At 38.7% G+C, this 26,871-nt stretch overlaps 1 protein-coding gene across 8 annotated transcripts in view; it reads left to right on the forward strand.

The window, feature by feature from the left end:
- Positions 1–26,871, forward strand: part of nbeab (neurobeachin b) — a 220,500-nt gene that overhangs the window by 187,484 nt on the left and 6,145 nt on the right. For 5 of the 8 annotated variants that reach the window (XM_017308169.1, XM_008426293.2, XM_008426292.2 and 2 more), the window contains 9 exons: positions 3,208–3,348; positions 4,368–4,487; positions 9,973–10,125; positions 14,431–14,598; positions 20,017–20,106; positions 21,735–21,927; positions 22,660–22,731; positions 22,873–23,028; positions 23,473–23,643. In XM_017308169.1, the coding sequence (XP_017163658.1) occupies positions 3,208–3,348; positions 4,368–4,487; positions 9,973–10,125; positions 14,431–14,598; positions 20,017–20,106; positions 21,735–21,927; positions 22,660–22,731; positions 22,873–23,028; positions 23,473–23,643 (1,264 nt within the window). Of the gene's footprint in view, positions 1–3,207; positions 3,349–4,367; positions 4,488–9,972; positions 10,126–14,430; positions 14,599–20,016; positions 20,107–21,464; positions 21,928–22,659; positions 22,732–22,872; positions 23,029–23,472; positions 23,644–26,871 lie in introns of those variants that run through there. The other 3 variants (XM_008426294.2, XM_008426301.2, XM_008426297.2) reach the window with 2 other exon arrangements.

Below are 26,871 nucleotides of genomic sequence, written 5' to 3' on the forward strand. Positions count from 1 at the left end.
AAAACAATCATCGGCGCGCCGCCCCCTCCAGACGGGGTTTTGGCGCCCCCTCTGGTGCTGCGCCCCTATGCGTTGCATACCCTGCATACCCACTTTTTGCGCCACTGCCCAGAGGTCCAGGTCTTAACTCATGCAAAGCATGATGGTTTTTAGTAATAAGGTGAATTCACTGCTTGTTTTGGACATAAAGATAGAAGAATACACCCAAGAATCACTAAAAACAAATGTATGTTCATCGTTTTTAGCCTCATGAATGGCGTCACTTGCTAAAACTATTCAGGCCCCATCAGTCAGGGGTACGCTCTGTTGTTTTCTGTAAATGTCTCTGCTTGCCAAAAACAAGTTTTGATAAGACAAAAAAAAGGGGTTATGCTTTTGTTTGTTTTTTTAACATCGGTCACACACAGGTAATGTTTCTTATTAGTTATGCTAACACAGCTGAACAACTTGGGAACACTGTAAGCATATTTTTTGTCTCATTGATTTACAGCCAAACACTGAATTAATAGGAAACACCTTGTCAACTTAATTGTTTTTGGATCTCTTCTGTGTAACTTGGAGCTTCTTGAAAATGTGTGTGTGGTTTGCTGTGCAAGAACACACGCACAGCAAAATTCAAGGTCACGTTTTGTATTTTTTTATTTTATAAAAACATATATTCATTCACTGCATGGCATTTTTAGCAGTAGACATCCAGTTAAATATTTAAGATGGTAAACATCAAAACAAACTACTTGACTTGACAAGATTAGTACTGATACAAAGTAGTACTAGCAGAGAACTTTTTCACCTTTGTTTTCCTTGTTTCAAATGTATTTCATTGACTTTTTTTGCATTGCTTTAAACTGCATTAGTCAAACTAGCAGTGGTTTGATGGAGTGTGTGACGTCTTGTGTCTCACACTCCAATCCATCTGGGCCAAGACGTCACATGCAAGGCTATTAGCACCCCATAAATCTATGCAGATCTCAATAAACTTCTCCTTCAGTCTTCTCGGTTGTGCTAACACTGATGTGGTTTGCCATTAAACTTAAAGGAAGAATGAAAACGTCTCCATTTAGTTAGGACTTTTTTCATTTTCATTTTTTTTTCTCCTGAGGAATGTGTTGTGTTCCACACAAAGATGTGACTGCAGAGATGCTTTGTCTGAGTTTGACAGAGATTTCCATTTGGATAAAGATTAGCAGCAGTTTTAATAATTCCAGGAAATTGCTTTCGTTTTACAATCCGGTCTCAAAATGTTTATAGTTGCAGTTTATTCCATTTCTTCTTAACCTGCTTTAAGGCAGAAAAAACAGTCATTGATTACATTACCAGTCTTCCTCCCCCTTTGTCACTGATTCAGTAGTACTGAGTATATTAATATTGACTGCTTATATGCCTCCAAGGCTCTTATATTGGATGTTGTGATTGAAAGCGCAGGAAAAGCAATTTATTCACCACTAAATGTGGGTTTAATGGGAGTCATTGTGTTGCATTAAGAACTCATGTAGATGAAAGCCTGAGTGGTGGTGTCGCAATAATACGTAAGATATTATAGAGGAGTTGGTTTAATTATTAACCAAACTATCAAAGCTTCCAACAGTGAAGTAAGTGTCTTAATGGTGAATGCATTTAGGAACATATTTTGTTTTTCTATCTTCATAATTATGTGCTTGCGGACATTTTACACCTGCATGTTCTTGTCCATAAATTGTAGTGTTTTATTAGTTGTTACAGCCATGTTTCATGGCTGTTCTTAAGTTTGTGAATGTTGATATTCATTCAGATCCCGATCTGCAGTATCTCTCCTTGTGTGTTAAGACCTGCTAACTTCCATCAGGACTGCAAAATAATAGAAAACATCTCTGAACACAGCAATAAAAGTAACATTTCTGAAATCTTGGCTTGAAAATGTTTTTGGATAAATTAGTTCTGACCTGCATGAATGAAAAACATTTTAGCCGGGAGAGTTTTTTTTTTTTCCCCTTTCTTGATCCTCACTATGCCATCCTCTGCCCTTTTGCTGTTCTACCCTTTAATTTTTGACAGAATTTAGGACAGCGGGACCTTTTAAACGACCAGGAAAATAAATGTGGTTTGACATAAAAAGTCTCACACATTGAAGCTCCATTTGTGCTTTAAGCTTTCCAGCAACCTGAGCTTGTTTTATTTCTGTTCACAACTTTATATCTGTAGTCCATATTTAAATTTTTTCACAATTATCCCAATGTGGACATATATTTTTTTATAGTTTGAAGCAGTAATTTATACTGTAAAGTTGTTCTGATTTTTTCTGACTGGTAAATCAAATTTGTGTTGTTTTTGTGAAAATGAGGTCAAGGCTGCTTTGTATTTTTTACAGCATCTTGTAAAGGTTTTTACTGGTTACATCTAAGAGAAATTGATTGCAGCGTGTTGAAGTTGAAGAAAACTTTTACATCGTGACTTGTACTCAAAGTTAGGCCATATGAAAGCCATGTTTAATTTTCCTTTCACTGCACAATTTCGTGTTAATTTGTGTTAATCTGTCACACAAAGTCTGAACAGAAATTCATAGAGGTTATTAGTTGTAATGTGACAAAAATGTGAAGATGTTCTGAATTCTTTTGCAAGGCTGTATGCTGTGTACTTGGATTTACTGACCTAGAAAGGTGACTACTCACCAAATACCTAAGCAAGCATTTCTGTCACTGGTCTTTTCTCATTATAGGATTTTCAGAACAGATTTATTCTCAAAGGAGGCAATGATATGCAAAGCAAAATGCACATATTTTGCAGTTTCACATAAGTTAAGGGTTTTTTTATTCCCCTCTGAGAAACTTTAGTTAATTTTAAGACTGGACGAGAAAGCAGTGAGAAAGAATTACCTACTACCACTGACATTTACTAACATGATTTACAGTAAATTGTAAAAGGAACATGACACACAAATAGAGACTTTGTTTTCTGAGCTAAAAATATTAAAGAATTTAATTTTTTTATTAGAAAATAATTTTTTTCTGAAATTTTTTGAAAGAAGCAGGAAAGGATTTATCCTTTATTTATGTAACCTGTAAGCTAGTTGGAGAATGCACAGATGTTCAAATAATCAGTCATTTGTTGCCTTCTTAAAGCAGATGATTTTTTTTTAAGTGTAAGAAAGTCCGTCAGGTTAGAAATATTGGTAAACTTAAATTAAGTAACCAAAACTGCCAGAACTAAGCTTTTTTCTGTCTGTTTTTCCAGCCTGTTGGCGGATTGAATCCAAAGCGTGCAGCATTTTACTCCGAACGCTATGAGTCAGGAGAAGAAGACCAGACACCTCCCTATCATTACGACTCCCACTACTCCACTGCTGCCACCACTCTGCATTGGCTCGTCAGAATAGTGAGTATGATCACTCCTTTCGCCGCCCTCCATTCCTGTTATTATTCTAATCGGAGAATTAGTCAAGAATGTGAATAGGAGTGAAGTCAAACCAGCGCCTCAGACAGCTTTTCGTTTCATTTTTTTTGTGTGTGTGCAGTGGTTGATTGTCACTTGTCAGACTTGATGATGCTGTTACTTTGAGGTCTGTCGGCTTCTGCACAGGACGCAGCTCAACATTTCAATTTGATTGGGGCTGAGTTGGACCAATGGCGCTCAGAAAACACATTTCACAGGCCAGTAAACCAGCATATGTGAACTAAATAAAGAGTGGCTGGGTAATGATTTACAGGGGCTGCTGTGACAGGTTTATGTGTTTCAGGCAACCCAGTGAGCGCCAGAGACATGTCCATCAAGGTTACTGAGCACTGTCCTCATTTACTGAGGAAGAGGAGCAGGAGGCACCTCACCTCCAGTATGGTTCCTATAAAATGGGCCTTTATAACCCGCAGAGCTTCTTTGGAACACTTTACACATGGCTTTGGAAAGCTTACAAAACTGGAACAGTTTTATGGAGAAAGTGCGGTTTAGCTATCCAATGGTCATTATTACTACAAAAGAGCTAATGAACTGAGGGAGTTTCCCTGAAATAAGCTAGAAAGGTTCCAGCGGGTTTGTGTCTTCCACATGGTGGCCGATCTGTTCTCTGAAACAGCCAATAGTCGAGATCAGGCTCTCTGAAATCCAAACTTTATTATTTGCTGCTCTCAGAAAGATCACAATAATTCTTTTTCTTCAGGTTTTAATAAAAAAAATTATTTCAGAGCTATTTTCTAGTGTTCAGCTGGAAGAAATAACAAGAAAAACTAGTGCAGATATTCTGAATAAGTGAGCAATTGCCTGTTTTGAAAAATTACATTTCTTTTTCAGCTAGCATGTCATGCCATGGTAGTCAACATGTCAAAAAACGTGGGAAAACTATCGTCTTTTTTTCCATTTGAGCTTCAATTGAATTGATGTCTCATTTTCGTTCTCTGTAGGAGCCCTTCACCACGTTCTTCCTCGGTGCCAACGATAACAAATTCGACCATCCTGATCGCACGTTTTCTGCCATCACACGCTCTTGGAGAAACTGTCAAAGAGACACGTCGGATGTAAAAGTGAGAAATATAACAGTGCCGGGTGTATGCTTTGCCCTTGCAACTGTAGAACCATCATGTGTTTGTGTTTGTGTATCGACGTGGTTCAGTGGTTTGGCTGTGAGACAAAAGTTCAACCCTGAAAATAACAAAACGATGTAGCAATACTTTGTTTTCCTGCTGTTAGAATGCATGCAGAATTACACAAAACCTGCTTTCCTTCCTCAGTAAAGCTCTCAAGACTATAAAAATAAATAACATCCCATTAATTATAAATGTCTTATCTAAACAAAAAGAAATCGCAGCCCCGCAGTGTGCACATACTCTATGCATGTTTGATTTATCTCATGCAAAAAGCAAAGTATTTCAGAGGTAGACTGTTCTTGAACAAAGGCTGAATCTGAAAGGAAAACAAAGCATTCTCTCTCTCTCTACAGAATCTCTGTGCACGCACTGAAAAACGCTGAACCCTGCTGATTTGCCTCCATTTTGCCCACTGCATAACACACAGCAGGGATACGCACTGACCTCAAAGTGTCATATATTTCTAGCACACCCTGCGTAGGATAGTGTTGCCTCAGGCAATTAATAAAGCATTAATGACAAAAGCTATTTAAAATGTAGTCTTTTATGTACAGACAGGGCTTTTACTTGCTGGGATCATGGGGAGAACCAGCAATCCATGTGAGGAAGAGGTATAACACTGCAAGCCGCTGAACGACTTGATAGTCAAATGCCACCCTGTTAACAAACACAGTCTACTTTTGGCCACTTGCATGTCTGCATGCATTTGTTGTTACACACGTAAGACGGTTGCTAAACTAATAGAGGCATTGTACTATGAAGGACAGGGCAGTATTCCTAAAAGGATTTCATAATTTAATAGAAAAGCGGAAATATTACACAAGAGCTACTTTGTTTGGGTTACTCATGGTTTCTAGTATCAGCAAGCTGCAGGAAATGGCACTATGTTAGCTTCTTGTTAGCCTCGTATTCAAGGATGTTCAGGTCCACAGCCTGTCGCAAATAGATAAAACCTGGGAATACCTAAGAGCTCCTCTAAAAAATGTACCTACTAATTTCAACAGATCAAGGTGTTGAATTGAACATGTTAAGTAGCATTGCAGCTATGTACATTAGCTTCCCAAAAAGCATTTTAAAAAACATATTTTACTTAAAATCTACGACAAAATCCAACAGTAGTTAAATTTTTCACAAATTATTTGCAGTTGCATTCTTAACGAAAAAATAAATAAATAAAAAAAATAAAAAAATAAAAATAAAAAAAATTATATATATATATATGTATATATATACATATGTATGTAGCTACCACCATCAATATATTTATATTTGCCAACACAAAGTATAAAAAAGAAGACAATTAATTGCTTTAATTTCTTTAAAATAACAATCTGAAAAGTGTGTCATGCGTTTGTATTCACCCCTTTGACGAAGTTTAAAGGAGGCATAGTGCGTGTGACACAACTGCAAAACCACCAATACATGTAGATGTACCTGAACTACCACAAGCTTGGCAAGCAGAGCGTTATTTAAAGATCATCAAAGAGACCCATTTAAATTCTAAAGCAGCTGCAAAAACACACATTTCAGATAAGAAAATGTGTTACGGAGATAACTTTACAATTATGTGCTAGTTTTAAAATACAATGCATTTTGTAGATTTAATGTGGGAAAAGTTCAATGCTAGTTACAGTATTTTATGCTTATGGATATATATAAAAAGAGCATAAAATGATACAACCCGATACAAAATTACCCGTAAAATTGGATACAAATCCACCAAAGTGGGAAAGAAACAAAAGTAGTCGGCTTACAGGGTTAAGGTCAGTCTGGCTCAGACCACTGAGCAGTCCATTGGGCCTCTGATTTAAAGGGAGCTTGTTTTTAGCGGGGTCTCTCTTTCATTAACCCCAGCCTCCTCCTGTAGTAATGATGACAAGGCCAAGGGAGGCTGAACTCCTGAAGGGGATGACCCCTTAAAGGAGCAAGTCAAATGGAAACACCCCTGAAAAAAGAACCTCTCCTTCCTGAAAACACTGCAATTTATGTTAATTCTCTTCCATACCTCTCATTTATGTCTGTATGAACACGCAGTCAAGTTATGCTGGCACAGCTGCCCATTGACAAAGAGAGATATAGACTTTTCTTTAAAGTAGCGGGGACAAATCCACACACACGGAAACACACACACAAACTGCCAGTGTGTTGTCTGAAGGTATCCAGCAGCACTCTCCTGGTGACAGATTTTGACAAACATGTCATTAAGGTGACACAGTGTAAAGCAATGTAGGCTTGAGTGATTGACTTGTTAGCCCATTACAATGCTGTTGCAGAATTAATGGCTACCATGGGAGGGTGGCTTGAAAGCAGAGCTGGCAGTTTTAACAGCTTGGCAGTGAGTTACAGCAGCAAGTTTACAACCAAAAAAAAAAAAAAAGCGGAGGGAAAGTGTGCTTATGTGTATGTGGACGAAAAGAAGGAAACACAGATTATACTTTTTTTTTGTTTTTCTTTACTCCTTTTCCTGTCATGTGCAGAGGGTGAAATCTGACCAACAGCAGACCAGTAGTCTTATTGGCCTGTACCATGTCATGGCTACTCACTCTCTGAAAACCAAATGATTTATGGGCACCTAAAAGCTCTAAGCAGTAAGTTTCCCATAGGCAGGATTAAAGTCTTTATTACCACTGAATCTGACAAATGCTGCTTTTATAAAATAAAGAGAATTAGAGGAGCTAAAGTACTGACTTGATAATCTCAGCCTGAGAGAAAGACAATTATTCTTAAACTTTTCTGTGTGTCTAATGAGAACAGGGTGAAAGACCTACATTCCTAGAGTGCTTATGCCTGATTGCGCAATGGCTCTACTCCTTTATCCCTTCTTAGATCAAGAAGGTAAAGGATTAAAATGGAGGATGCATAAGTGCTGTCTCCTTTATTTCTATATTTTAATTAACCTTTCCTGGACAGTCTGTCCATTTAAACTGCATTCAGTTTTAACCATGCTGCAGTATTAAAATTGTTAATATATGTTTAGTCATTAAATTTTTAATTAAAGACAGTGTTCATGCCCTGCGACAGATTGGCGGCCTGTCCAGGGTGACCCCGCCTCTCGCCCGGAACGTTAGCTGGAGATGGGCACCAGCAACCCTCCCGACCCCACTGAGGGACAAGGGTGTAAAGAAGATGGATGGATGGATGGATAGTGTTCATACTACTTAAACTTGTAATGCATAATTGTGGAGTGGCAGGAAAACTATGTATGTTTTTCAAATTTCTTTCATAAATGAGTACCGTATTTTCCGCACTATAAGGCGCACCTAAAAACCTTCAATTTCCTCAAAAGCCGACAGTGAGCCTTATAATCCGGTGTGCCTTATATATGGACCAATATTGAGCCACGACAGGTCTAGCAACTACAGTAAGAAGCCGCCGACTTCATTTTCGCCCGTAGAAGAAAAAGCGCGCGGTGCATGCTGGGATAGATGTCAGAACACTGGTTTGTTAATAAAGTTTGGCTGACCTATCTACCTACCGACCTGATAATCAGGTCGTCTGCAGATCATTTAGCACCACGTTCTCCATGAACATGCTGTGCGCGAACGGAGAAGGGTGACCATCGTCCGGCCCGGCACAGTCGCTGAAGGCTCTCCTCGCCGACCAGAGTCGGACTGTTTTGTTGACATTCCATTTACTGCAGCTATTTCTAGTGGATGCATAACGCAACTCCAGCCTCTACTGTAGCATCTATTCTATGCGCCTTATGATGCGGTGCGCCTTATATATGAAAAAAGTTTTAAAATAGCCCATTCATTGATGGTGCCCCTTATAATCCAGTGCGCATTAAAGTGCGGAAAATACGGTACTTGGGAAAAATTGGCATTCATCTATATTTAGTTCCCTTTACTCTGGCATCCATTGATTAAATTCAGTGTTACCATTAACTTCCAAAGTAAGCTAATTGGTGAACTGAGTAGACATATCTGTAGTTTAATGTCGGTATAACTATTCTGTGAGTAACAATAATCAAAACCTTTGGCATAAGGAGCAAAATTCAATTCATTGGAATTTGGAAAAATGTTGGAGAGCTTCACAACTAACAAGATATAACTATCCATCTGACAGACCAGCTGGAGGAGCATTAATCTCAGAAACAAGCGGCCTTTGGTAAAACTGAAGGAGCTGCAGAAATTCATGGCTCAGATGGGAGAACCTGTCAACAGGACAATTTGATGTTGTGCGTTCCTTAAATCTGTCACTAGTGATATAGAGGCAAGAAGAAAGTCATAGCTAAAAGAAAGTCATAAGACATGTTGTTGCATATTGACACAAGCTATGTATGGGACTTTGCTAACATATGGAAGAAGATTCTCTGGTTTTGTGAGACCAAGCTTGTCCTTTTTGTGCATACAAAAAAAAAACATGACAGAAATTCTAACTAACTATTACAGCTAACTGACCATCCCCATGGTGAAACACAGTGTGGGTAGCATTGTGCATTATGAAGGCCTTTCTTCAGCTGAGACAGAGAAGCTGGTTAGGACTGATACAAATTTAGATGGAGCCAAATCCCTGAAATATCCAGAGTTGCAATGTTATGGTTTAGATAAAAATATATTTATGTAATTTTAATGGGGGATCTGTATCAAGAGGTGAAAACCGATGTTCACAGATGGTGTCCATCCAATCTGACCAAAGTAGAACTGTTTTGCAGACAAGAATGAACAAAAGTTTCAGCCTCTGAATTCACAAAGGTGTAAGAGACAAAACAATAAAGACACGCGGATGTAATAGCAGCGAAAGGTGGTTCTACCATGTATGAACACTAATGCATATCACATGTTTATTTACCAAATATTTTAATAACCATTAATCAATTTTCTTCCACTTCATATTTATTCAACTTGTGTTGGTTTATCACATAAAAGACAAATGAAATCTGCAAATGTTTGTGGTCACTGTGAGAAAAATGTGGCAAAAAAACCCAATGGGGTATGAATTTTCCAAGAAACTGTCAAACATATGGGATTTGCTCTTGTTTAAGTACAACAGAAAATCCTGTTGGGAAGCATGTTGTCTCAAAGCTCAGGTCAATATTTGCTCTCCCCTTGGTGTAAATCACACTCGGCTTTACATTAAGAGCTCTTTTACCAAGCTCACTTCCCCTCCACAGCAGGGTCCTGACCCCATCACAAGAACCTAGAGACTAGAGAGAAAAACCCAACTCAGTTCCAGTTTCATTTAACACACCTAACACCTCTGCCTGGAATAACTGGACTAGCGCCGCTCGACGACCCTCCCATGGCCTGCTGTTAAGTTTGTTTGTGTTACCTTTCCCCTTGAATTTTCACTTCTTCTCAGTGAGATTGTTTCTTATGGTTTTTTTGTCTTCTTTTTCCCACCTTTATATCCACAGACATATTTGTTTTCAGGCCTTCAGAATCACCCTGGGTAATATTATATGAACATTTCTCTTCTTTAGGAATTGATTCCCGAGTTCTACTATCTCCCAGAGATGTTTGTTAACAGCAATGGCTACCATTTAGGAATGAGGGAAGACGGAACCATGATCTGTGATGTGGACTTGCCAGCCTGGGCCAAGAAGCCTGAAGACTTTGTTCGGATAAACAGGATGGTAAGCTTTATGAGGATTGCCTGTTTAAACTCCACAGGAGTTTGATTGATTCCCGCAGGAGTTTAAACAGGAATAAAATGAGGTCTCACCATATAGAAAATTTTTTTATTTGTTAATAATGTACTTAGCAAAATACTTTTTTATACTATCTCATTCCTTTCAGTGAACTACATTACTCCCTGCTTAGGAAAATGTTTACCTTACTTGGTGAATATTGAATAATTTAAGTGATTTAAAATTATTTTATTTTGGTTTTTATAACTTTGAACTTATATTTAATTCATAAGTATAATGTATGTGACTTTATTGGTTTGCTTTAGAATTTGTGTTTATGTGTTGTTACACTATTTACATTGCGTTGCGCAAGCAAATTAAAATTGTGTCTTTTTCCTGCTCCATACTTATCTGTTAGTGATCAATTTAACAATTTTACAATATATTCTATAATAATTAATACTCAATTGTTACCCTCTAACTTTTCCTTATAATGTCTTGTTCAAATTGTGGATTATTAAACTCAGTACTATCCCTCCACCCTGAGTTCCTACAATGTCACTAGAGGAGAGGGCAAAGGGCAATTTTATCTTATAATGCTACCCTTTATGAAGCTGGGCCCCATCTCTTGGGTAGGGGGCAAAGGTCTTTATGTCTGAGAGTGTGTGTTTAAACACAGCGCACAGCATGGGACTCCCAACTTCCAACAGGTTTCAGGTATACAGCACCAAAACAGCAAATCAGGGTCATTTGTTACCATCAGATAAACTCAGTTTTTCCTTTAGTCTCAAATGACTTGGTGCAGAAACTCAGCAAGTCTGCTTTCTGCATTAACACAAAAACTACACACAAAGGCCACTTGATAAATAGCTTGATATACACTGCAGAACTAAGGGATTTTGGTCGCAAATGATTCTGTATACAAATATGAACAATCCTACTTGTGGGTCAGCAAAGATGAACAAAACGTCCTATTGTCCTTTTACGGCTTTGTGATAAAAGCAACTATTACAAATAGAAATCTGATTCCCACTGTTTTATATTTAAAGTCTTTTCATAGCATGTAGCGTGCTCATGTTTAACAAGCCAAACAACTGTGACTACTTTGTGCCAAAGGTGGAGCAAGGCAGCAAAAATGTACCTTATATTCCCACTAAAAGATTTTAATATGCCTCTGCTTTCTAATTTAGGCATAACGACCGACTTCCTCTATAAACGCAGAGCAACTTCTGCAACACAGCTGGGCAGAAACAATATACCCTGAGGTTAGGGGCCGCAGTGTTTTTGGACCTGAAGTAGAAGGACGCCATGGGAACACTCTTGACCTTTTCAGCAAGAGTGGCAGAGTTTGGCTGGTCTTATGCAGGTGACCTTTCCCCAAGCTCAACCCGCGCTGCCTGGTTGTGCTCCATCAGGCGCGTACACCAGCGGAGTGGGTGGGGGGGAGGCGGGGGTGGAACGGGGAAAATGAAAAATTGTTAATGGCATGTCCGCATCACCTAAACAGAAAAGGCGGTTGAATGGAAGAGAAAGGAACGGCTGCAGTGGAAATGTTGTCATGTTGATGGGATAAACATGCCTGACGTTACCTTGGATTTTTAAACTGTTCAAAAGAATCGTAGTGCAGTTCTTCTATTTTTGCTTTCTTTTGTTCTTTTTTTCCCCCCCATCTAGCCCACGTTTACTTCCTCTTTTATTTCCTCTTCTGTCGGTGAATCTTCTGGACTTGCATCCCTTTTCTCTCCGTCTCTTTTTTTCTTCCCTCCTCTCTCTGTTTCTTTTTTCCTCCCTCCCTTCCTCCTCCTCCCACTTCCCATCTTTGCATGTGCCACTTTCAATTGTCGTGATATGCCCTGTGGCAAACTCTGCCTCTGTGAGCTCGAGCAGGCTTTGTTGGTAATGGCTGTTATTCCTGACGTGAGGGGAGGAGTGTAAATTTCTCTTGCAAAGCTTCACCTCTGCCTGCATGGGAATTATGTTGTAGCACGCTGTGGAACAATGCTCCGACCCCCATTGCATGTTTTCTATAGGTGCTGTAGATTTGTAATGAGCTTTCTTAAAATTATACCCAGTGTCTCTCTCCAGTCCTCCCGCAAGAAATCTAGCTTGTTTTTCCACTAAAGCAATTATTCTTCCCTTTTGTTTTTTTAAATCTGCAGTTAGTTTTAAAGTGTGTTTGATCTTGGTATTAATAAGGGCATTTCTTTGTCTCCACAAAGAGACTGTGGTAAGTGGAGAGATGACCGTGATGGGAAGTTTGTCCTTTGTTAGATCGTTAAATTAAGGCAAACGTCTCCATTTAACCTATAATAAAACAGCCGTTATTTTTCTGTGGTTAAGTTACATAACCCTAACCTAATGGTACAGTTGGACTCTGAACTGCAAGCTAAATCCATAAAATTTCCCTCTAGGAAATGTGCTTTAAATTGTTTTGTTACTGTCTATTTCACAGAGACAATAATATATTCATGTGTTTTGGGAAATCATTCCAAAGAAGTTGAATTTCTTCAAATTCTGTTTCTTTGTGTATTTTCTGTTTTGTGTAGATGAATAAAAAAACACACTTTTACCCTTGTTGCTTTGGCTGAGCAGCAGCTCCACAGTCTATTTAGATCACAACGATAAGCCGGAACAATAAGAAAAAATAATATCTAATGAAAAGAGATATGATAGCTTCTCTCCACTAAGTTAATTATTGATCCTTAGTCTTACTCTTCCACAAAGCCTTTTTGAGTTCACAGTGATTATCCCCCTTACTGTAGAGTTGCAAAACTGAAGGACTGAAAGCAGCAACAACAGGAGCAAAAGCGGCTCCCACTTGTTTTTGAAATTTCCATGAAGATGCTTTAAGAGGCATGTCACAGTTTTCATTTTCATAATTTGCTATTCTGCTCCTTTTCTGTTAAGATTGAGGATGCTGTGTAAAGTTAGCTCAAACGGTGCTTTCCCAAATGATTCCTGTCTTTGTTTTCCTTCATCCTCTTGGTGCCAGTTTGTTTTGGCCATGGTTGCTGAATCTCACTAAGTCAGTGAGGCACCTAAGATGATGTATTTCATTCCACTGGCTCATTTCCTTATACAGAGTATGCACTGTATGAGTGAAAAGCAGGACTGTGAGCATAATTTGTTTTTATTTTTAATTCTGCATGTTGTGAGTGGGTTTGTGAATATGATGCATTTTGCAGCTCCTTGCAAAATTCTTCATCCTCCTTTAACTTCTTGGATATGTTTTTTTAAATATAAAACCCCCAAAACACTCAACGTATTTTATTTAACAGACCAACATAACAATCTGAACATGAATGTGAATAAAAGGAAAATTAAATATATTTTTTCCATTTCTTTTGTTTTACAATAAAACTTGAATCCTTGATGCAAGCACCTTCTGCTGCATTTCCAGGTGTTTGCCTTTTTGGATGTGTCTGTTCCAAGTTAGCACACACAGACCAGAAGCTTAAAGGCCATTTTTCTTCTCCAATTAGCACAAATTCACTTGGACTGGATCGAGAGCAACTGAGAGCAAACGTGTTCAAATCTTGCCACAGATTCTCGGTTGACTTAGGCGTGGACATTGACGTTATCCTTTTAGCACTTTTAACCATTATGTTGTAACTATGGTTATATGTTTAGGGCTGTTGACATTCTTACAAGTAAAGCTCTTCTAAACTCCCTGCCCTGCTAAAAATAAGCAAACCAAAAGCATGACGCTGCCAACGCCGTCTTTAGACTGTAGGTTTGGTACATTCAGGATGAAGTGAAGGGTGCTATCTCTAATAGCACCCACGTATTTCAGAATTTTACATTTAAAAAAGAAAAATGTTTACATCAGAATTTTGTGCAAATTTTGTGTTGGGCTATAACATATACTATCCATAAACTACATTGAAATTTGAAAGAAATAGGAGAAGGCTTAAGTGGTGTGAATATAACATAACACATGTCTACACCATCAGACTGGCTGCATTACATTTTCACCCAATCCTTTTGCTTCATAGCATTGTTTGAAATGTCTGTGACTAGGATTTAATGTTCTGCTTGTGCAATATCAAATTGTCGCCTTACTAAGTCACAAAAAGTGATTTTGGCAAAGAAAAAAAAATAATAATAATTTTTGCGGCGGGGATGTTGCAACAAGATAAATTTGCCCAAAAACATGACTTTTGGCAAAAAAAAAAACCTCAGACCATTATTTCAGGAATTATCTCCACTCTGTTTGTGTTTTAAGTTGAGTTTGCCTTGTGACTTTTGGCTCCAGTGCTTTGTGTTCCTGGGGTCCCTCTCACCTCTAATTGCCCTGTGCTCCTCTGACAGGCCCTGGAAAGCGAGTTTGTGTCATGTCAGCTGCATCAGTGGATTGACCTTATTTTCGGCTACAAGCAGCGAGGGCCAGAAGCAGTGCGTGCCCTCAACGTATTTCACCACCTGACTTATGAGGGCTCCGTCAGCTTGGACAGTATTGCTGACCCTTTGCTCAGAGAGGTAACGCTCACAGACACACACACACACACACACACACCCCCACACACACACACACACACACACACACACNCACACACACACACACACACACACACACACACACACACACACATACGTATTCTCACGGTGATGAAGCCACCTTCTCTCTTACTCACCATGCATGCAACTTCCTGTGTGTATTTGTCCAGACATGCCTTGCAGTTCCTGGAGCGTTCATACCGTGCATCTGTCAGTCAATTAATATGTGATGCAAGTCTAACCCGTAGGGTAATCTGTCAGGGTTGCTGACTCTGCATGTTTACTACAAGATTGGAGTCATTTTTGTTGACATGAGATTTTAATTCTGTTGTTCGGTGAAGTCGTTTTCTTTGAATATCATTTCAAGTACATTTTTGACCTTGTTAACTTCATATTTCAGCGCCCTTACTTTGGAATATACCGAATGTCGCTTTTCCTAATCAGGTCAAAATATCTGTCTGAGCCCTTTGATCAGTCACAAGCAGTCACTCAATGAATAGATACATGACATAATCCTCTTATTTTAACAAATTAACTCAGTGACTATTAGGTGGATTGTTCCGTTTGCATAATTGCAAAGGGAAAGGGGACCAAAGACTGCAGCAGCTGGCATGCATTGTGGCACTTTCCAGTGTGAGCTCTCCTCTCCCTGTGATATTCACCATCTGCTGTCTGCAAAACAACTCATTTATATACTGTCACTTCCAGGGGCGCCTTTATTTATCAAGTGACCACTATGCAAATCACCTGCAGAAGATTTGGCTCATCTAATTACCAAACCATATCGTGAAAGGTTTGGTTTGTGTTATTCCAGGAAATAGTTTCGACGATGCCTTGTTTATTTTCCTTCAGTCTGGAAGGTTTTTAGCTGTCTTCTGCTGTCACAGTTGTTACTTTGAGGGGTGACAGTACTCTTAGTTAGTCTCACATTAGGGAGTCAGATATTTAGAGTCCCTAATTATGCTCACATAGCTGAAAGTGTGAGATCTGAATTTAATTGTGCCAGAAACTGGATCTTTTAAATGATGTATTTTTTTTTTGTTTGTTTTTTATATGATGAGCACTAATTAAGACAAACTGTCCAGGTTTGGTAATTCATTATATTTCATATTTTATGTTGTCATTTTTATTTTCACTTTTCTTTGCCCTTGAAATTAAAAACCTTTGTCAGATAATATATAGAAAAACACTTATTTAAAAGAAAAGAAAATAAATAATGGTTAATTAATTAATTAGGTGGCCTTGAGGTGTAATATTGACAACAAAATAAAATGACACATAAAAACATGTGTATCAAAAATACGTTTTGCTGAGAACAACAAAGATTTATGTACACTAATACATTTTTTTTTCCAGAAAGATTGCTCTATTTCTATATTTTATATTAGATGTTAGTTTGAGTTTGAAGTAAGTTTTTGTACAGACCCATTTCATTTGCTTGCCTTTTTACTACTTACTAAAGTACAAGTGTGTAGTAGATGTAAAGTTGTTCACAGGCATTAATCTAATGTAGTGTTTAAATGTCAGTTTATTGAAGCACACAACATTTATTGCCTTAGAGCGCTTAGACATTTGCTGTATACATATATTCCAAAATACAATTTTGTAAACATTCCTACTGTCTTAACAGTATGTGTGTATTAAAGTACAGCCGTTATTAACAGAATCTAATGTTGAATGAGCCATTCTAGCCTATTTCTGAAGCTGATTTGTGACAGAATGTATGTTTTTCTAATAATTTTCAATATGCTGTGTTTGGCATTTACAAGTTGATTTTATTCTGCATTCTAAAAACATCTGATTTCACTTTAATTTGAATCCCACAGAGACAGAGGATATAGTACAACTAATGTAGAATAATTTTAAGATACTATAGGATATTAATATTGCTGTATTTTCTATTTATTTCAGTCAGAGTTCACTAATTACTTCTACTACTCACCCCCCCCCCAGGTCATTGTGTTACCTGCTTGGATGAGTCATTGAGGTGGAGGTGGAAGTGTGCCGAGTGTTCGTCTCACTAAGATTCGTTGATATGTGATGATTGACTCCTGGTATTGATTCATCCAGGGCCTGACAGGTGAAACTGCCGACCTGGCATTAGTCACAATAATTAAGGCATTTGAAACGTCAAGAAATTAGAGGTCACGAGAGATAATTTCCTTGTGCGTGTCAGATGAAAATGATGACACTTCCTGACATGCTGCCAGGCCTCTGGTCTGTGGTTGAGGAACAGTGACAGCTCTTCTGGGCATGCTGCCGGAACAGCAATCCTTCGCTGTGATGCCTCTCCTGACACCCTTTTCTTATGGAAAAACATGACAGCAACCCCTTGATTCAGACCCCACTGTGTCACTCACAAGTAAACAGACAAATTATTCATCAGTGGAACTCTATTGCTCCTCCTGCCACTGCCCCTCCTGCCACCTCTGCATCAACAAAGACGCCAAAGTGTGCTGCAGCAAGCCTCTGACAGCCTTTGAGCTTGTTGACATTCTTTAAATTGATTTCACCTTGATATTCTGATGTTGATGAAATACAAACGTTCAAATGGTTTGCATTACTGTCTCTATTGCGCATCATAAAGATTTTAATTCCCATTATATGTGATGAAAGCAGGATTAGACACAGGCACTTACCCGTGGACAAATTGTCTGAGACATATTTGCTCTCACTTAAAGTCATATAGATGTCCATTCCCAAGTAATCACTTGCTTGGGAATGAAAAAAGCTTCAGGGCGACTCTTTGTTTTACTTCAGGATTACATTCGTGACAAGATCGTCTGAAGCAGATTTCTGTCGACATGTAAAGAGTGTCATTACATGGGAAACTAACACTGCTGCTGTGCATTCCTTTATGTGGTTTCTCTGGTGCGTTTTCTTGTATAAAATGTTTTTGTTCCCTGAAAGCCAAATTATTGGAAATAATTTGCTGTGTTGTCTTTGACCTCTGTCAAAAGGTGAAAAAGCTTGCTACAAATTTGTAGCTGCCATTTCTGGTCTTCAATGATTCAAAAGGATCTCAGCTTTCTGCTTTAGTCATCACAAGGGAATGTTTGCTTTTGTGTTGCTGCATGTGTGCTCTGGAGAGTGATACTAGTAGATCATCCTACACGTGCAGGTCAGTGCCGATAAAATAAAAGGTCATTGAAAAAAATGGATTTATCTCAGTAATTCAAGTCAAAAATGTAGCTTAACACGTAACTGAGTCCCTCAGTGAGGTTTAGGTCAGGCGAGTTTCTTGACCAATACGGACAGCAATACCACGGTCCATAAACCACACGGTGGTTCTGCTGTTATTGTGGGTAGATGTTACATCTTGTTTAAAAATAGCAGTGGGATTTTCTTGGTTTCTTCTGCACCGTTTTTCTGTTTCACTAAACAAGCAATCAGAATTTGTGAACACAGTCAGTTTGTTAGTCAAGCTCCTTTTATAGTTAACATTAACCCATTACATAACATTTCTCAAATAAAAAAAAAAACATTTATTTTATTGGTCTTATGTACGATTCACATCATTTTAGAAACCAAACACTGGCTTCCGGGTTTGGTATTAGCTGTAGGCTATGATTATCAAAGTTTTTTTTAAAGGGTTTGGTTTGTTTGATGCAGCGCAGTGTGGAAGTGAACTTCACCATCTGAACGTGTAGCAAATGTTGCAATTCTGTGCTCCAATCGAACTGAAGCTACCGGACTATCGGATATGAAATCACCTTTAGACAGGAGAACATATTGTTATGAGGAAGGCTATGTGCTGCTCACCCCAGCAAGACAGCTTTTACTTGGAGGGAAAATAATCTAAATGGTTGTAGTGAGCCACTTCTCAGTGGCTCACTACAACTAATGACTAATGACTTGCCTGTTTCGTTGTGCTACCTCAGAGTGGAATACAGACATGTTTTTGTCATCCATCTCTGGGGATCAGTGTCCAAGTGGCTGAGAAATATTGATGCGTTTTGATCAGCTTGTGAAATATCATATCAATGACTTAACCTTCAACAAGGTAAATCCTCACAAAAGGACTCAAATGTAAAGAAAACTAGCCAGAGATTCCTTTGAAAAATAATATTCTTCAAGACTATCATCGTTCAGCAGCCCAGTTTTCATCATTATGAGTAATTTGATGTTTTCCACATGACAGCTATCTCAGACTTTATGGTGTATGGATCGAGTTTCTTTATTTGAACAGACACCTTGACCCTGAACCTAACCTTAAATACCCATAATGTCAGTTGCCTCAGTTACTTGGCAGACTTTGTTGTAAAAAACACGCTAACGTCTAATGATTCCCAAATGTGCAAACCGGCTCACATGAAACTTTCACTGCTGCATGACAGCGCTCACCAGTGTGGACATTGCCTTTTTTGGAGCCGTGAAAGATCTGAAGTGACCAGGCGGTGTTGGGGGCGACTGTGTGCCTCGCAGGTGGCCTGTCCTAATTCGGCATCACCTCCAAAAGCCCTGCGCCACGTCTCTGACTGTGGCATTTGCTACCCAATGGGTCCTTTTTGATAGTGAGTGGTGTGTACAGGGGCAGGGAAATGAGGGCCAGTCACACAGGCAGTCGGGAGGGCAGACGAAAGGCTGAACGATGTATGTTTCATTGTGCACAATGGCATTGATGGACATCTACAAGCTCTTCTGATGGTGGAAAAGGCTTCAGTCACATCAATCACCTCCACCTCAGAGTGCCACGCTTTCAGTCAAGCTCAGCAGCTCTTACTGCTTCTGTTTAGTTTAGTTTTTTTTTCTTTTTTCTTGTTGCAAGCAGAGAAGCTCTTTTGTCTTTTTTCCCCCAAGTTTGTTTTCTAAAAATAGAAGAGCTCAGATTCTTGTGGTGGTGTTCTTTTTTTTCACTGTTCGTTATCTGACTTCAGTTGTATTTTCTCCCTGTTATTCTCATAGTTTCTCCTCCATAAATCATCCTTCATTGCGGTTGTACCTTTACCTAACTCACAAAGTCTATCTTGTGTGTTTGTGTGTGTGGTGTGTGTGTGTGTGTGTGTATGACTATACACACATGCTTTTGTGCTTTGTTTCAAGTACAATAACATCTAAAAGCACGCTGGCCTGCTGCAGTTCTATCTGGATGTCACTCCAGGTTAACGTTTGTGCAGTTGGGGCCCCTGCTCCTGGAAATGGGGAATGGTTAACTGAAGCATGTTAATAGGAAAAGGCTTGTCTCTTCCACACTAACACTTGGATGACTCTGCAGGCAGAGGGGGAAGGGGGAGCACCCAGGCGGATTGGGAGTGCACCCCTTTCCCTTTACCTCCCCCCTTCCTCAGAGGCACGGCTGAGTTAGGATTTGCTTGCATTGTCAAGTAACGCATTGACCCATCACTTTGATGCATATTGATTGTGACAGCCACTCTCTCACTCTCTCGCTCTCTCCCGCAGGCCACAGAGGCGCAGATCCAGAGCTTTGGACAGACGCCATCTCAGTTGCTTATCGAGCCACATCCTCCACGCAGCTCCGCCATGCACCTGGTGAGAACAGTGAGCATGCTGGGAACCTTCACTGCACCTCTGGATGTGTGTGTGCTTCAGGGAGGCTGGGTAGACCTTCGATATTTTGCTCTGTGTTTACAAGCAGTAATAAGTTTGTGAAAGATGATTTCCAATTTGGCATTCTTTTTTTTTTTTTTAACAGCAGTTAAATATTTAACTTTTATCTTGTGTAGTCACAGGGCCCATGTTTAACTAACAGTTTTTAGGACCAGTATTCTGTGGTGTATCTTAACTGGTCATTTTCGAAAGTAGTGAAGTTTAATGAGAACACTGCTCCCTACTGGTCTAAAAGCCCAGTTTTTACAATTACATTTATGTATGGTGCCTTGCAGAAGCAAACAAACAAACAAAAAAAACATTAAATTTTTTTACATTTTGTCACGTAACAATGAACAGCATTTTATTGCTTTTTTTTATGCACCAACACTTAGTAAGAGCGTTATTATGAAGAGGGAGAAAAATACATGATGATTTTATAAGTAACTTACAAATAAGACTCAAAAAGTTTTCTCATCCCCTTTTACTATGATACCCCTAAATACAATCCAACAAAACCAATTGCACAGTAAGTAAAACTGGACCGATATCAATGACCAACGTTTATTTCCTTCTTGCTGCCATTTGTGTATATTTTAGGATTTGCGTATGTTAAGCGGAGAAAAAATGTTAGTGGTGTCGTCATTTTTGGTGATGTTGACAAGCAAAGATATGTATGTAATGTCATTAAATATTGGTTATCGGGAATAACAACAATATTAATACTGGATATCAAATTTTCACGTTAGTGTATCCCTACCTAAAGCTTTTTAAAAACCTTTGTCATATCTTAAAGTTTATGTTCAGATGCTACTCATCTAAGCTGAACATATAGACAGACCACAAATTTTAGATTTTAAAGTGTCTTTTAATTTTGAAAATCATGTATCATTTTTTGTCTTCTTTTCAATTACATAACAAAAAGTTGAATTAAAGATATTGAAGGTTGTGGCTCAATATCACATGAAAAGAAATGTCATTTTTAGCTGCTTTTACTTTTGAATAACATCCAATGCCCGCTGAGATGATTATAAAACAATTTTATTAATTTAAGTCCGTTCTATTCATCTGCACTCCATGTCTAATAAAAGTAGTTCACCCTCAAAATATTATTTTGACAGGCTGTTGATTTATTCTACGTATGCAGAAGAAATGATAAAATTTTAACTATTTAACAATTTGTAACAAAATCAGCTGCAAAACCTTAATCCAAATTATTTCTTAATTTTTTTTGTTTTCTGTGAAACAGGCTGGACATTTCTGATGCACGTTTCTGTATCAACCATCTCCTGCGTCTCCAGCTTTCTTTGCCTCCTCTTGTTGTAATCCTTTGTCTAATTGCCAAATGGGGATGTTGCATGAAGTTCTCCTTTGTGTCTGAACCTTGTCTTTTTTTTTTCTTCCACACTAATTCTTCTTGCATTCTTTTCTTACATAATTTCATACCTCTTCTCGTCATCTTTTCTGCGCCCTCCTTTCTTGCTCTCAACCTTCATCGTCCCCAACCATCATGACGCCTCCATTTTTTCCCCTCCCCCATATTTTTGTCTTTTCTCTCTTCTACTCAATAGTGTTTCCTTCCGCAGAGTCCTCTCATGTTCAAGGACCAGATGCAGCAGGACGTCATCATGGTGTTAAAGTTTCCGTCCAATTCGCCGGTTACGCATGTGGCTGCCAACACCCTGCCCCATCTCACTATACCAGCCGTGGTCACCGTCACCTGCAGCCGCTTATTTGCCGTCAATCGATGGCACAACACTGTTGGTGAGCGAAGTCGATGTCGCGTAGGAGGTGCTAGAAGTTCAAACACAGACATATGCTGATGGGGGGGGGGGGGGGATGTGGCACACCACATGTGATACCTACCACAGCAGAGGTCCTGTAAAATCACTTCATCACAGTCACACAAGAAACCTCCCCACTGCTCATAATAGACTTGTTGCAAGCTGTCTATGAGAGCGACTAGCGCCTTCCAGGTAAGCTGACGATGAGTGTTTCCACATGTTCCTTCTCAGACATGTGTGAACAACATAACCCACGGAGCCCCTCCCTATGAACAAGCCTCACCTCGGGGTCAAAGGGTCAAAGCAATGGTTACTAGGAAATTAGGCCGCAACTGCACCACATTCTCCTCACACGTTTCCATCTGTCACTGCAGAAAGTACGCACCACTCAAGACCAAAGAGTACACAGTGTGCGGTTGCCCTTAATGAACACAGCTGCAGCGCCCTGACCATCCTGTTGGAGAGGAAGGAAATGTGGTCTCACTTTTTGAAATAAGAATGATAATAAGGTTTCCGTAATTTCAGACATGTCCCTGAATCAAAATGGTTTTAAGACGCCTATTCACATGAATGGAATGACATTTGACGGTGAAACTGAAAAGTCTAGCAAGACATAAATGAATTGTTATATCATGGAAAAATATGAGTGAATGGCTGCGTGACTGTGTATGAACGTGAAATTGTAATTGCACGTATGCTTACATGAATCCAGGTCTCCGAGGAGCACCAGGCTATTCTCTGGAACAGGCCCATCATCTCCCTATAGAGATGGATTCTCTGGTTGGTGAGTGAGCTCAAAGGAGAATACACTACTTCAAACTAGAAAAGGACATAAATATTTGTCCTTTGTCTATTTTAGAAAAAAAAAAAAAAGGAGCTACACCTCGGGTATGGTACTGTTTTTCTTTTTGTGTCTTCCTCTCAGCCAACAATACTGGCAGCAACAAGCGTCAGATCACAGACCTAGTGGACCAAAGCATCCAAATCACCACACACTGTTTTGTGGTGACAGCTGACAACCGCTACATCCTGGTGTGTGGCTTCTGGGACAAGAGCTTCCGTGTGTACTCCTCTGAGACAGGTAGGTTATAGTGTAAACTCTGTTTCCTACAGGGCTGCGCGCTGATGTGTAGAGGACTGAATGCTATGACAGTAATGATACAGTATTGGTGCAACTGTCTCCTGACACACTTGGACACCAAAGTTGATGCACAGTTATAATTATTAACTGCGATGAGAACAACGTATTGTCCCTGTAGTTAATTAAATTTTTTTTATTGAATTCAGCTGGGACCTCATGCCATGGTTTGAGAATAAAGTGCTTTGACTCCTTGATGTTTTCATCTCTGAATGTCTCCCAATCCTTCATCCTAAAGCAGTATAATTTGCATAAAAATTATGCAGTTTTTAAAATTGTGAGCAACATGATTTTGGTGTTTATAGTTGATTCATTTTTCCCTTAGAAGATATAAACCAAATAAAAAAAACAACAATAGAAATTATCTTTGCTCTTTAATCTGTTTAGGCAAGCTGACCCAGATCATTTTTGGCCACTGGGATGTGGTGACATGTCTGGCCAGATCAGAGTCGTACATCGGAGGCGATTGCTACATTGTTTCTGGGTCTCGGGATGCTACCCTGCTGCTTTGGTACTGGAGTGGGCGACACCATATTATTGGTGACAACCCCAATCACGGTGAGTTTGCACTTTTTCTAGGGTTTTTACAATTGGGGATAAACAAAGAAAAAAAGAAAAAAAAACACAAGTAACTGTCTTCTGTTCATTTGTCTTAGACAAATTACAATCCCCAGCCGTAACAGACAAGGCACAGAAAATTAAGTCTGTTATGTTTTCTTTTCTCTAAAGAAGACGCTTATTGTGAAGGTGAAGGTTTGAAGGAAGTTGTATCTCTGGAGCCAGCCAATCAGATTTCAGAGTAGATTTTAATGCACAGACAGAACCTTTTCGTCTTTTCCACAGCTTTATTTATGACTTTGAAGTTTATGTTGACTGAAATATTCTCACTTTATCTTTGCTACCTTCTGCTTCCCACCAAGACAATGCATTTCACTGACAATCAAACAATACTTCTATTTCAAGTTTAAAATGGTAGCTTGCAAAGCAAATAATAAAATTAATGAGCAAGAACAAACATGAAAATTGTCATTTCTCTTCTTTGGTGGATTATCAACACTTCCCTCCTTTCTGATATTTTCATATTACCAAACCCTGGTGTGCATTAGTCTCAAGTGCCGGATAAAATTGCAAAATTAGTTATATATTATTTAATTCAAACATGAAATTTGTTCTTTCTTTTGAAGTCATTTTCCATGAACTCTATCAAGGTACATCAGGCTGTTTTTCAACTGAAGCAGAGGGCTTTTGATCAACACAGGAACAAAAACGCTGTTCATCCCAAAAAATCTAAAAGTTAAGCAGAATAAATTATCTGCAGGGCAGCTGTTTGATTATTGATACCTAGTGGAACTGTTTTCAACAAGAGGACGCCAAGGGCAAGATTAATATATATATTTTTTCTTATTAATAGTACTCTAGGAAAACATTCACATTTCTGTCTGTATCATAGAGCTGTTTTACCAGTGAAAGCTATTTTTATTCCAGTAAAAAGTGACTGCATTACATTAACTTATATTTCTGGAATCATGACCTGAACAAAAACTGTGAATGGCATGAAAAAAATATTGAGCAATTTAAAGAAAGCCCCAAAACCAAAAGCTGATGAGTCACACATTTTGAGCTTATCTCAGTGCTCAGGAGAAGTTGTAATTTTTGTTCAGTTACAATGTATTCCCGAGGTATTCTCATTACATTAACTTTTTTTTAAAGTTTTGTTAGACCACCGTAATGGTTTGGAGTGAATTTGGGATTTTGTGTGGCAGACCAACAGGAAGCATTACATAGACGTGAATGGGACGGTTATGGTTTATTTACTTTTACAAATAAAAATCTGAAAAGTGTGGCATACATTAACCCCCTTTGGTACTCTCAATTAAAATCTTATTGCCTTTAGAAGTCCCCTCATCAGTAAACAGTCCACCTCTGTGTAAGAGAAGTTACACATTATTGACACAGGAGAGTCGAGTACAACCGCACACTTCAGATTTTGTGAAAATGTTAAAAAGCATCTCTCATTTTTCCTCAACACATCTGCATCTGCTACTTTGTTGGCCAGTCACATCATTTTGTTGAAATGTCTATAGGTTTGATGAATCCTTTTGTAAGGCACTTTTAAATGTCATGTCAAATGTGTTTTTGTTTTCTACTTCATCGTTGCTCTCAGACCTTGGCATCAGCATGTAATTACTGCTCCTGATTTGGTCTCCATTGGGGATTGGCAAAGCAATGATATCCAGCTTTAATTCATTATTACTGCATGCGAATGGAATTGAAAAATATTTAAAAAAAACAAATTTGTTTTTCAAAATATGATCTGGGTACTGCCTGTTACAACATGCGTACATTTTGAAAACTTGTGTTTTCAATTGTGAAAGATTTTAGGAGCTCGAGATTGGTTGCAAGCATCCTCTAATTAACTTCACCGAGGCTTTGACAGTTAATTAAGAATTTCAGCTTGGATGCCTCCAATTAGCAAGGGGCAACAATACTTGTTACTGCAGCAGGAAGAGAGTATTCCCCTGATATCCACATCACAAGTGCTTGCAATGCATCTTTAGTGGACAAAAAGAAAAGCTAAAGAAGGAATAGTGACTAGAAGATGATTTAGAATCACCCATGAAAAAATATACAGTGTAGATTTTTCTTTATATACTTTTACCTCTGTTATATTTTACTTAATGCCTTATAATTTTATTTTTATTATTTTTTTAATAAGCTGGTGTTCGCCGTCATTCTGAATGTGTGTTCCAGACTGGAAATTCACCTTCAAAAGGTTGCATGTGATCTAATGTGATTTAATTAAACCAAGCGCAGGTCCAACTCCACCATGGTTCAGTGTCTCAGTCTCATCCATTCACACTGATGGTAAAAGGTATTTTTACCATGTTAATTGTGGTGGCTGAATCTACCCATCCCAAGGGTCACCAAAAGAATGAGTGTATTCAAGGCCCAGTGATTGAATCTTTTGATGAGCAGGTGAGCTTGCTTTTACTCCCCAAGGACGTTTTTTTTGACACTCGTCCTATTCAGTTCCCTCTCAGCGACAGGTGTGGAGACTGACAGGGCAGAGCAGGTCCTGGTCTCTAAGGGACTATGATGCATCGATCATAGTCCATCTTGTTGACTGGACTGCTGCAGTTGTGCAGAGATGTATCAAGCTAGTGGTTTGTATTGATTGTTGGTTAAAACACATCTGCATAATCCTTCACAGAGATTACTTAAATTCAGATCCAGATTTATTCAGGTCCCAAATGGGCAATTAATGTTATAGCAAGTATGTGATTATAAAATTACATAAAAACTAAAAGACAAAGTAGCAAAAGTAAAAAAAACAAAACAATTTAACACCCCAAAATGGGCATCATATATAAATGAATACATAATGTACAACAGTGTACTTCCCTTTCTTTTTCAGCCATTCAGTTGGATTGACGCTGTGTTTAGGATCATTGTCATGTTTATGAATGAAGTTCTCCAATGTTTAGCTGTCTGACAGATAGCCTCACATTTCACCCTGGAATACTCTGGTATACTCAGGTCATCGTCAGCACAGTGAGTGCAAAGTGCTCAGATCCTGTGGCTGCAGGTACACTTAAACTATCAGACCTCCAGCATCATTTTTGCTTATTGGTACAGTTTGTTTGCATTGCTACACAAGTCTTGCAAAAAAATGATGATCAAAGAACTTAACTATTTTCTCATCTGTTGTGGGGTCTTTTTAAATACCTAACTAATGCAATATTCATTTTGGAGAGAAAATGCTTTGTACAGGGCTAGTGCCTGTCT

The sequence above is a fragment of the Poecilia reticulata genome, linkage group LG13 (assembly GCF_000633615.1).
Source record: "Poecilia reticulata strain Guanapo linkage group LG13, Guppy_female_1.0+MT, whole genome shotgun sequence".
Lineage (NCBI taxonomy): Eukaryota > Metazoa > Chordata > Actinopteri > Cyprinodontiformes > Poeciliidae > Poecilia > Poecilia reticulata.